At 58.2% G+C, this 12,081-nt stretch overlaps 1 protein-coding gene across 1 annotated transcript in view; it reads right to left on the minus strand.

Annotated features, from left to right (window-relative positions):
- Window positions 1-548: 548 nt before the first annotated feature.
- ITPR1 (inositol 1,4,5-trisphosphate receptor type 1) overlaps window positions 549-12,081 on the minus strand; it is a 185,935-nt gene continuing 174,402 nt past the window's right edge. The window contains 2 exon segments of the mRNA XM_054179973.1: window positions 549-895; window positions 7,416-7,577. Coding sequence (XP_054035948.1) covers window positions 809-895; window positions 7,416-7,577 — 249 coding nt within the window. The 3' untranslated portion in view covers window positions 549-808.

The following is a 12,081-nucleotide window of genomic DNA, read 5'->3' on the forward strand; positions in this document are numbered from 1 at the left end:
ATAGCCTCAGTCCTGCAAAGAAGTCACTTGGAAAAGAAAACCACCAACCAAACCAAAGCAGTGCTTGGAAGCTCCAAAGGACGAGGCCCGGCCTTCCCTCGGCGTCCCCTCCCCGGCAGGAAGAGGCAGGCAGGGGATGGCAGCTGCAAGGTATTTACACAGCAAGGTACAAAAGGGTCCGAGGGGATGACACCCAAACCATCCCCCACACCCCCAGCCTGCAGCAGCAGCCTCGCTCACACCTGGGACTGGATGCCATTGGTAGTCACACACTGGCTTCCCAGAGGGGCCAAGCTCCCTCCTGCAGGAGCCCAGCCCCCCCAGAGGTGCTGGGGGAGGGGGAGGGGAGGGGGTGTTGCATAAATCCATATTGCACAATTGTATAAAAACATAAATACTACCTACTCTAGCTTGGCTTACCAAACAAATCACATCTCACAGCCTCCAATCTTCTCTTCAAGTGCAATTCAGGTGCTCTCTAAGTCCTTCCAAGGAGAAAAACAACGAACCAAAAACCTAAGCCCCCCTCCCCCCCCCCCCATAAAACCCCAACCCAACACCAAACCCAACCCAGCAGGCTTCTCCTTTTGTTTTTTGCCTCTTGTTTGGGGGGGGATGGAGATAGTTTTGGCACAAAGTTGAACCTCCCACGGGTCTTAATGCCCCAAGCTGGGGATGGTTGCGGTCGTTTTGCACACAGGAGACACCCAGGGTATGTACAAGGTGAGGCCGAGGCGCAGGGACGCAGCCCCGGCGGCGGCGTCTGAGCTCTGGGTTCCGCGGGCTGGGGGCTGAGGACCCTCCTGGCTCAGGCTGGCTGCTGGGGGTTGATGCTGAGGGGCGGAGGGTGGCCCAGCAGCCCAATGCGCTGCTTCTGCTTCCGCTGCTCCGTCATCTGCAAGAGGTCACACGTTTGCTGGTCAGGACAAGGCAGCTCCTGGGGGGCAGCCCCACTGAGGAGCACCTCCTGTGCTCGGCCTTCGCGCTCTGACACCCACTGCCTGCAGCCGCTGCTCCTCCGCCCGCCCTGGAGAGCACTCAGCGCCAGCGGCTGCTAGGGCCCTGCCTGGTGCTCTGGGGGCGACACCTCCAGGAGCTGGGACACACACCCCCCTCCAGGAGCTGGGGAGGACACCCAGCAGCTGGCTGCTGCTCTGCAGGGAGATGGCTGGGCAGAGGCAGGCAGAGGCAGGCAGCTGGCAGCAGCCTCTCCCCTGTCAGTAACTGCCTGTAAGGGCTGCAGCCTGCGAGGCAGCCCCGCAGCCGCGGGCTGGGGCGAGCTCCGGAGTCAGGCTGGGAATGCCCCTGGTCTTTGCTGGAAGTGACTGCTCAGCAGCCAGCCAACTGTCCCTCCCCGTGTGCCAAAAGACACCAGGCAGGGAGGGGAGGTTAACCACCTCGCTGCCAGCCCTCTGCCACTGCCTGCCAGCAGCCAAAGCCACACTGCTGCTGCCTGCTGCAACCACAGCCTGAACCTGCATTCCTCACACTGACCACCTGCCCCAGCCCAGCTCCTCCATCTGTATTTTCAAACCCTGGGAGGTTTCTGGCAGCTTCCAGGAGCTGACATGTCCCACCAGGAGCAGCTCCAGCGTGGGCAGGGGCTCCAGCAGCCAACAGCTGGATCCCTGCACCCTCCCCACAGCTCCCTCTGACTGCATCGCTGCCGCGAAGGAGCCGACGCGTGGGATGGCTGCGAGCAGCCTGCTGAGGAGGAGGCCAGGACAGCTCCTCAGCCCTGCACAGCAAGGCAAGGACAGCCAAGACAACCAGTGGTCTTCTGGGAGCAATAAGAGTCTGACCAGCAGGACAAAAGAGGTTCTCCTCCCCCTCTATTCTGCCCTAGTGAGGCCACAGCTGGAGGACTGGGGCCAGGTCTGGGCTCCCCAGTTCGAGAGACACAGAACTGCTGGAGAGAGTTCAGGGGAGGCTGCAAAGCTGCTGAGGGGCCTGGAGCAGCTCTGGGAGCAGCAGAGGCTGAGAGCCCTGGGGCTGAGAGCCTGCAGAAGAGCAGCCCCAGAGGGCAGCTGAGCAATGCTCAGCAAGAGCTGAAGGAGCTGTGGGGAGCAAGAGGCTGGGGCCAGGCTCTGCTCAGTGGTGCCCAGGGACAGCACAAGGGGCAAGGGGCACAAACTGGAACCCAGGAGGTTCCACCTCAGCAGGAGGAGAAAGTTGTTTGCTGTGAGGGTGCTGGAGGCCTGGAGCAGGCTGCCCAGAGAGGTTGTGGAGTCTCCTGGTGTGGAGAGCTTCCAACCCCCCCTGGGCACTGTGCTGCTGGGCAAGCTGCTGTGGGTGCCCAGCTTTAGGAGTGGGGTTGGTCTGGGTGATCTCCAGAGGTCCCTTCCAGCCCCACCATGCTGGGATGCTGCGAGCCCAACAGTACTCCTTGGGCAGCCAGGCTCCACTGGGATCCCACACACCTTCAGAGCAAGCTGCCAGCACAGTGTGCCCAAGCAGCTGTGTTCACATCCAGCTTCTGCTGCTCCTTCCCTCAGCTGAGCAGAGCAGCACCCAGGCTTGCTGGCACTGCTCAGACACTGACCTTGGGCCTGGAGTTCACTGTGGGGAGTGAAATTGGCCAAAAGAGGCAGTTCTGGGCAGCCTCCAGGAGGCTTCTCCATGTCCCACAGCACAGCTTTCACTCAGGCTCTGTGTAATTAGCCTCCTGTAACCACTGGGCAAAGGGCTGGAATTGCTCTGGAAACCATAATTAAAGTGGTCTGCAGCCTGTGCCTCTGCTCAGCTCCTGGCCCAGGGGAGGCCAGGCTGCATTGTACCTTTCCTGGAAGGTGACCACAGCCTCAGCAGGACAGGTCACAGCTCCCAGGCCTCTCCAGCACACTTCTGGTTTCACAAGCAGCTTGTAACTCTTCAAAGGCAAATGGGAGCAGGAGGAGAGGGCTCTGTCTGTCTGGTCTTGGACACACACCAGCTCCTGCTCTGCTCCACCAGCTGGTGGGAGGTTTCTTAACTGTTTCTAAGAGAAGCCACAAGTTGGATATGCAGAGAGGCAATGAGGACTTCACTTGGAAGCTTACAGTGATTAGTTTCAGGGAGCAAACCCAGAGCCTCCATTTCACACAGCCCAGAAACTGAGCCAGGAGCTGTGGAATAAAAAATGGAAAGATAAAAGGGCAAGGAAAAGGAGTTCCAAGAGTACTTTGTGTGTGCTGGCAGCACAGAAGGCAGCCAGGTCCTGGGCTGCAGCCAGAGCAGGGAGAGCAGCAGCACAGGGAGGGGATTCTGCCCCTCAGCTCTGCTCAGACCCCACCTGCAGCACTGCCTCCAGCTCTGGGGCCCTCAGCACAAGAAGGACCTGACCCAGAGGAGGCCACAAGGATGATCAGAGGGCTGGAGAGCCTCCTCTGGGGGACAGGCCAGGAGAGTTGGGGCTGTTCAGCCTGGACAAGAGAAGTACCTGAAAGGGCTCCAGGAGAGCTGGGAAGGGACTTTGGACAAGGGCTGGGAGTGCCAGGATGAGGGACAATGGCTTGGAGCTGGGAGAGAGGAGACTGAGACTGGGGATGAGGAAGAAATTCTTGAGAGTGAGGCTGGGGAGAGCCTGGCACTGGCTGCCCAGGGAGGCTGTGGCTGTCCCCTCCCTGGAGGTGTTCCAGGCCAGGCTGGATGAGGCCTTGAGCAGCCTGGGCTGGGGGGGAGCTGTCCCTGCCCATGGCAGGGGGTTGGAGCTGGATAATCTTTAAGGTCCCTTCCAAGCCAGCCCATTCTGTGTGCAGGAAAAGGGATGGTGCAGCATGGTGGAGGTCATGGAGAAGATTTGCCTTTAAAATGAAGGGAAGAATGAAGCAGCTGAGCGTGAGCAGAGAGAGGAATGCCAGCTGCAGTGTTGCTGCAGGACATGACTCATCCCACAGGCTGCCCAGTGCTTGGCACAGGGCACAGGGCTGCAGCTTGAATCTCCACCACATTTACCTGCAGAGTGCAGCTCTGGCACAAAGCTTTGCAGCTGCAGCCACCTGAGAGGCCGTAAGAGCTCTGCAGGACAGGGATGGCAGGGGAGCTGTCAGCTGCTGCAGGAATGCTGAGAGGAGGGGAAAAACCCAAAAGCAAGGGGCCTGGAGTCCAGCTGAGGCATGCTGGGCTGGCTGATAGTGGCAGAGGACTGCACAGGTGCACACTGCCCGGGTCCAAAGGCTGGGGCTCAGCTGGAGTGAACCCCAGGAGCAGGGCATGTGCCAGCTGCCTGAGCAGCAGCTCCTGAGTGGGTCAGGCTGGCACAACAGGACCACATCTGCAGTGACAGGACAGGAGACAATGGATTGAGGCTAGAGGAGAAGAGATTGACACTGGAGGGGAGGAAGAAATTCTTGGCAGTGAGGGAGGGGAGACACTGGCACAGGTTGCCCAGGGAGGCTGTGGCTGCCCCCTCCCTGGAGGTGTTCAAGGCCAGGCTGGATGAGGCCCTGAGCAGCCTGGGCCTGTGGGAGGTGTCCCTGCCCACGGCAGGGGGTTGGAGCTGGATGAGCTTTGAGGTCCCTTCTAACCTAACCTATTCTATGAACCCCTGAATCCTGAGTAAGAGGCCACCACCTCCTGGGGATGCCTCCCACTCCCTGCCAAGGGAGCTGCTGGATGATGACACCCAAGACCCTGCTGCTGCAGACAGTCAGAGGCTGGAATCCTTTTTGCACAGGATTCCAGTGGTCAAGATTTGAATGGCTGCTGGTGCAGCACTGGGTGAAAGCCTGCCCAGGCACACTGCACTTCAGCTCCTAACAGCCTCCAGAAACCTAACCAGCTTGGGAAGCAAATGAATGGGAGGCTTCCCCCTTTCATGACAAGAAGATAAATACAAACACAAAGTTCCCTGAGTGAGGTTTTTCCCCCTGGAGCCAGCTCCTGAGCAGGAGGAGGGATATTCTGGGTTTGCCATGCCACTGGAGCATCCTGCAGACTTGAGCAGCAGCTCTCAGTAATGGTGCTTAGGGGAATTCCTAAAAGCTATCACAACATTAATGAAGCTGGTTTCCTCTTTTGCTTTTACAGTCAAATAGCTCTCTAAAAGCTAAATCCCTCATTCTTGCTCTCACAAAGAGCCAGGAGGGTTTTTAGTGCTTGGTCAGCCAAGAGCTGCAAGCTTCAGAAAGGAAATGTGCTCTGATCCAGAGCTGGCTGTGGCTGATGGAAAGCCTCCTGTGGACTGCAGACCACTTTGAGTCAGCCCCTTCAGCTCAGAGGCAGGACACATAGTTCAAGATAATTGCTTCCAGGCACAACAGCAAACCCCCTGCCCAGCAGGCTTGAGAGCCCAGACAGAGGAGCAGCTGCCTGCTCCAGCGCAGGGCCACAAGAAGGAGCTGAGGCCTGGCAGCCCTGCCCTGGGAGGAGAGGCTCAGAGCTGGGGGAAGGCTCAGGGGGAGAACCTCTCACCATGGAGCAGCACAAGGGAGGATGGAGACTCCCTTTTTCCCAAGGAGTCCCAAGGACAAGACAAGGGGGGATGGGGACAAGTCACTGCTGGGGAGCTGCCGGTCGGACTCCCCGTGAGCACAGTCAGGGACTGGAATCATCTCCCAAGGGAAGCGGTGGATTCCCCTGCACTGGACAGCTTAGACTCAGCCTGCCAGGGTGCTGGGCCAGCTCACTTCAACTCCACCATCACCTGGAAAGGTTGGAGCAGATGATCCAGGGGTCCCTTGCAGCCTGGCCTGCTGAGACTCTGTCCTCCCCCCTCAGAACCAAGCAGAGCAAGGCGCCCGTGGCCCAGCACCGGAAAGCCAATGGCAGCCAAGAGCAGCGAGGTTTCTGCTGCCAGGGCCACAGGTTAATCCCTTCCTGGTGCTCCATGGGGTTCTGGGGACGAGGGCTCAGCTCCATGGAAGGCAGGGAGCTGGAATGCTGGGCAGCCTCAGGTCTCCCTGGAGATCAGTGGCTCAGAGGAAGGCAGCCAAGCCAGAGCAGAGCTGGGAAGCAGGAATCCGATCAGCGCTGGGGAGACCTGCGCCAAGCGATCGCCTCCCAGCAGATAACCAACCCAACCTGCTGCCCCTTCCTGCCCTCTGTGATGCCATCAGCTGCCCAGGGACACCAGCATCTGCAAGTCAGCAATTAGTGTTATCCACTGCCCATATCTGTATGAACTGCACCAACTGAACCAGCTGAGGTTAGGAATCCATAAAGATAAGCAGCCAGGCACTGCCGCCACAAGCAGCTCCTGCCAGGGCAGGCAGCAGCATTTGCCCTTCTGCTGCACAGAAAGGGTTGGGTTGGAAGGGACCCGAAAGATCATCCAGTTCCAAACCCCTGCCATGGGCAGGGACACCTTCCCCTACACCTCCATCCAACCTGGCCTTAAACACCTCCAGGCAGGAGGCAGCCACAGCCTCCCTGGGCAGCCGGTGCCAGGCTCTCCCCACCCTCACTCTCAATAATTTCTTCCTCATCCCCAGTCTCAGTCTCCCCTCTCCCAGCTCAAAGCCATTGTCCTCATCCTGGCACTCCCAGCCCTTGTCCAAAGTCCCTCCCCAGCTCTCCTGAAGCCTCTTCAGGTACTGGAAGGCTGCTGTAAGGTCTCCCTGGAGCCTGCTCTTCTCCAGGCTGAAGAACCTCAACTCTCTCAGCCTGTCCCCCATAGGGAAAGCTCTCCAACCCTCTGATCATCTCTGTGGCCTCCTCCAGACCCTCTCCAACAGTTCCAGGTGCTTCTTGTGCTGGGGACACCAGAACTGGAGGCAGTGCTGCAGGTGGGGTCTGAGCAGAGTCACTCCCAATCAGGCTGTGATCCTTAAGGACAACATGGAGCTACAAGCCCTGCTTCCTCCCTGGCTTTCACTGAGCCATCACTGGGGTTGGGAACAATCCCCACAACCCCACTGAGCTCCAGAGAAGCCAGAAGTTAGCAGAAGCCCTCAGACTCTGCTGCTGCACCCACAAACCGCTCCAGAGGTTCAGCAGCAACAGAGGCTGCAAAACAAAATGCTTCTGTGGCTGTGTGCATGCTGCAGCCTGAGGTGTGACAGCAGCCCAGTGCCATCTGCAGCAGCATGGAGCATGCTAACCACTCCAGCAGGTCTCCAGTTTCTCAGTGGGTTTTGAGGTCCAGGCAGCAACACAACACTTGTGTCACCAGCACAGCCTCTTCGTGCTAAGGCCTTGGGCTGAAACCCCAGGGCAGCGCCATCGCCACCCCCCAGGCTCCTGCACCAGGCAGCACCAGCTGAAGCTCAGCTTTGATCATTTCAGTGCAGGCTGTGGCTGGCTGGGTGGCCACCTTGGGCTACAGCAGTTTGGTCTGACCTGGCTGGGGCAGGGGCTTTGGAAGGCCACTTGGCTTGGTCACCTAAACTCAGGCCACCGGAGGGAAGTTCTTTGTGGGGCTTGCAGAGCCACGGAGCTGTGAAGCCTCCCTTGGACAACAGCCTTGCAGGGCCTCTGGCCTGCCAGCTCTCCCTTACCTGATCTTTCAGCTCTGACAGCTGGCCAGAGAGGTTGGTCACAAGCTTCATGGTGGACTCCAGCTTCTCCTGCAGGTTCCTCAGCTCGTTCTGCTCCCCCTCCGAGTCGCTGCTGACGAGGGACATGGCCCTCATCCGGGGGAACCAGTCCAGGTTTCTCTCCTGAGGATCAGACACAGCTCCCAGTTAGCCAGAGGAAAAGCTGCACCCCAGCAGACAGAGCTTTGATGCTGTGCTGGGACATTCCCCAGACACAGCAGCTCTGCACTCATCTTCATTTGCATCTCCTGGGAAGTCTGCACAGTTGCCTGCTGCAGGCAATGAGCCACTTCAGCCATAACTGCAGCAGCAGCAGGCTGCTGGGTGCTGCCTTTGCCCTTCCAGCCACTCACTCTCCCCAGCCACCACTTCTCCACCTCAGGGTAACAGAGGAGCACTGGGCATCAAACCAGCCCAGATCTCACCTCTGGACAAGTGTTTCCCAGTGCTAGAAAGCTGCTGCCATCTGAGAGCCTGAATGAGATGGAGCAGGTCCAGAGAGGGGCAACAAAGCTGGGGAAGGGTCTGGAGAGCAGGGCTGGGGAGGAGCAGCTGAGGGGGCTGGGGGTGTGCAGCCTGGAGAAGAGGAGGCTGAGGGAGACCTCAGTGCTCTCTGCAGCTCCCTGAGAGGAGACTGGAGTGAGATGGGCTCTTCTCCCAAGGACCAATGGCCTCAAGTGGTGCCAGGGGAGGGTTAGGTTGGAGATGAGGAAAAATTTCTTTGCTGCAAGAGTGGTCAGGGACTGGCAGAGGCTGCCCAGGGAGGTGGTGGAGTCCCCAGCCCTGGAGGTGTGCAAGAGACCTGTGCCCATGGCACCTGAGGCTCTGGCTTGGTGGCCATGGTGGTGCTGGGCTGATGGCTGCACTGCATGACCTCAGAGAGCTTTTCCAAGCCAAACAATTCTCTGATGATTCTCTCATTTGTATTTCTAGAGGGTTTTCTAGCTTGCTTTGTTGGACCAGCCCAGCTTGGCCTGACCCCCTCCTGGCAGACACCACATCCTACCTGCCACTGCTCTGCAACTCAAAAGACTTCCTTTTGAATGGGAAAGAAAAAGAAGAGACAGCCTCCCCCCCCCCCCCCCCCCCCCAAATCATATTCTGATTGTCTGCTTGAGGCTAAACCATGGGACAGAGGAAGTTTAAGTGCTTGTTCAGGCATCAAATCCTTCCCTGTCTCATTTCTCAGCTAGCCAGGAACTCATGGGCACGTGCAGGGGGCTGGGAATGTGCACACAGAGCTCAGCCTGGGATGTTCAGCACAAAAGCAGGAGCAGAAGAGAAAGCCACAAGAGAGGAGGAGGGGTGCACACCACAGCTTGACACCTCACATTTCAACACCCAGACTTGCTTCCTATCTAGTCTGCTTCTCCTCCCACGCTGGAGATACCCTCTGCCATGGAAGTTAACCCAGCCTGGAGACCAGGATGTGTGGGAAGGTCCCAAACCAAGCAGAAGGACAGGCAAGGAGATTGCCTTCATCCCACCCCCAAGAGTCAGCAGCATCCCTCCCTTCATGCTGCTGGAAGGGTGCAAAGCTGGACATGAGCTGGCACTGAGTGCTGCCAGCCCAGCCCCAGCCCCAGCCCTGTCCTGGGCTGGTTCCCAGCAGTGTGGGCAGCAGGGGCAGGGAGGAGCTTCTGCCCCTCTGCTGAGACCTCCCCTGCAGTGCTGGGGCAGCTCTGGGGCCCACAGCACAGACAGGGACCTGGTGGAGCAGGGCCAGAGGAGGCCACAGCAATGCTGGCAGGGCTGCTGTGAGGCCAGGCTGGGAGAGTTGGAATTGTTCAGCCTGGAGAGAAGGCTCCAGGGAGACCTTCTGGTGAGCTTTCAGTGCTTCAAGAGGGCAATCAAAGCTGGGGACTGACTTCTGAGGAGGGCCTGTGGTGACAGGCCAAGGGGGGATGCTTTGGGCTTCAAAATGGAAAGAGAAGAAAGTTTTGCCAGTGGGGGTGGTGAGAACCTGACCCAGGTTACCCAGGTCAGTGGGAGCTGCCCCATGCCCAGAGCCATTGCAGGTCAGGTTGCTGGGGGCTCTGAGCAACCTGCTCTAGTTGCAGATGTCCCTGCTGCAGGGTTGGACTGGATGAGCTTCTGAGGTCCCTTCTCAAGCCAAACCCTTCTCTGACTCTATGATTAACAGCAACCAAAGGCTCTTGCTGGGCTCTCTCAAACCTCTCATTTCTACCTCACTGCCAACTCCTCAGCTTGTTACCATCCCCTGCCTAAATCTCCAGCTCAAACCTGTTCCCCACTGCTCTGCTCCCTCATTCCCAGGAGCATCCATCCTGCTTCCCCTCTTCAGAGAGCTGCAGTCAGGCTCCTTTCCTGCAGCTCAGCTGTGATGCCAGGGCTCATCATCTCCAACCAGCTGCTTCTGACCTGCCTGGGGTGCCCTGCAGCTGAGATTCCTGGGTGGAAGGTGGGTCCTTCCTTCCCTGTGCAGCAGGATTCCCACAGCACAAACTGCCAGCAAGGCTCTGGGCTTTTCCCCCCCTCCTCCTGATCTCTGTTTACAGGGCAGATGGTTTCTGCTAATAAAAGAAAAACCATACATACCCCAAGAAAGGAGGCTTGGGCAAGGCAAATGCCAAAATATTTGGGCTGCTGGGAAGTGAGAGCCCCACAATTAAGGTTTAACAGCAGCAAGAGGCAATGGTTTGCTGCCTCCTTCTAGCTGCAGTAAAAGCCTTGTCAGGGATGAGACTCTCCTCACTGCTGCTCAGGTCCAGCACCTCCTCATCAGAGTACTTCCCCTCCCCACCCAGGCAAAACAAACTAACCCAACTGCTCTTCCCTTCATAAGGTTTCCAAGGCAAATTAAGACTAAAATGCAATTTAGATTCACAGCTTCACCTGGACCCTCAGGGTCTATGTCCTGAGGTCTGCACAGATGCAAGAGCAGAGCCCTGAAGCTCCTGCCCATCCCTTCCTGGCTGCAGGAATAGTTATTTCCTTGCCTCTGAAGAGGAGACCTCTCCAAGCCCATCCCCAAACACTCCCCAGTCCCATCAGACCACCAAGGGAGCAGGACCTGGAGGCATCAACCTTCTCCCAAAGCACTCCCCAGCCGCCTTGTGGAGGATGAAGACCACCACCAAGGGAGCAGGCCCTGGGAGCATCAACCTCTGCCTACCTGCAACACTTCACTAACCCCAAACCTTACTCTGAGGTTACTCTGCAACACAAGCAGAGGCTGAGGCTGCTGCAGAGGCTGCAGCTCGATGGTGACAGGCAGGGAAGGGGGCTGGCAGCCTCGGATGGTGAGAGCAGAGCAGCAAAGCAGCACAGCACTGGCAGCTGCTGCAGTTCCCTACTCACTGAAAGCCCCAGCTCTCCAAGTCACTTCAGTGTGGGAAACCTTGGCTCCTGCTTGGAAAAAACCACCCAGTGCCTCTCTAGTTCTCCTGGCCACAGGACTGAAAACACCCAAGTGAGCTCCAGGAGCTGAGGAGAAGGCTCATGAACAGCAGACTCGACTCAGGGCTCCCCAGAGCAGTCTCCTGGGCTGTGAGGAAGGACTCGGCCTGGAACTGGCAGTGCCCCTGCTGAGTCCTGATCCATCCATGAAAGAGTTCAGGGGGCCCAGGGACATCTTCTGTAGCTTAGGGAAAGACCTACAGAGCACTTTGCCATAGAGCTGCACCTGCCCTGCACACTCCCCCAGGTTTCATGTGGTTTGTTGGCACAACTCAACCTGAGTTCACCTGCAAGCATCCAGCTGCCTCCCTGCAGAGAGCAATTAGGTCTCCCCTCAGCCTCCCAGTTCCCTCAGCCCTTCCTCACAAGACTTGTGTTCAAGGTCCTTCACCAGCCTGGTTGCTCCTCTCTGGGCAGCATCTCAATGTCCTTCCTGTAGTGAGGGGTCCAGAACTGACTCCAGAACTGCAGATGTGGAAGAGGAGGACAAACACATCGCACCCCTAGACCTGTAGGCCACACATTCCTCATACAAGCCAGGATGCCACTGCCCTTCTCGACACCTGAGCATACTGCTGGCTCAGCTTCAGCAGGTCATCAACCCTCAGGTCCTTCTCCACCAAGCAGCCTGGCAGAGTGTCTGTCCTCATCCCATCACCGACACCCCACATCCCGATGCCACCATCTGCTGTGGTCCCTTCCTGGTGACTTTTCAGCTCCCTCTCCCCATCAGTGCCACAGCCTGGGGTGGGAGCAGGCTCTGGGCTGCTGGGGCAGCTCTGTTCTAGGTACAGCTGGCAAGAAAAGTCCCCTCCTTGGCAAGCCAACATCACCAAACCCTCAGACCCGGGGGTGATGCTGACCTGTCCGCTGCTGGAAGCGTGAGGAAGGGGAAGTGGTACTGGTGTGGGGCAGATGCAATTCATTCTGAGAAGCACCCAGCTCCTCCCTGCTTCTGCTGAAGCCCTGCTTCTAAGAAAGCTTTGCTGAGGCAACCTCAGTGGGAGCTGTGCCAGGAGATGCAGCAGCTCTGCTCCGCTCCTGGGGCTGCTACCAGCAGGGACCAGGCTTGCCCTCGCCTCTGGTGCTGCCCCAGGGGAGCCACAGAGCCTCTGCTCCACTTGGCATTCACCCCTGGGCCCAGTACTTAGGGAGGGCTGCAGGGTTGAGTCAGGCCTCAGCAAAAGAAATCCCTCCAGCCTGCCAT

The sequence above is a fragment of the Dryobates pubescens genome, chromosome 1, assembly GCF_014839835.1.
Source record: "Dryobates pubescens isolate bDryPub1 chromosome 1, bDryPub1.pri, whole genome shotgun sequence".
NCBI lineage: Eukaryota > Metazoa > Chordata > Aves > Piciformes > Picidae > Dryobates > Dryobates pubescens.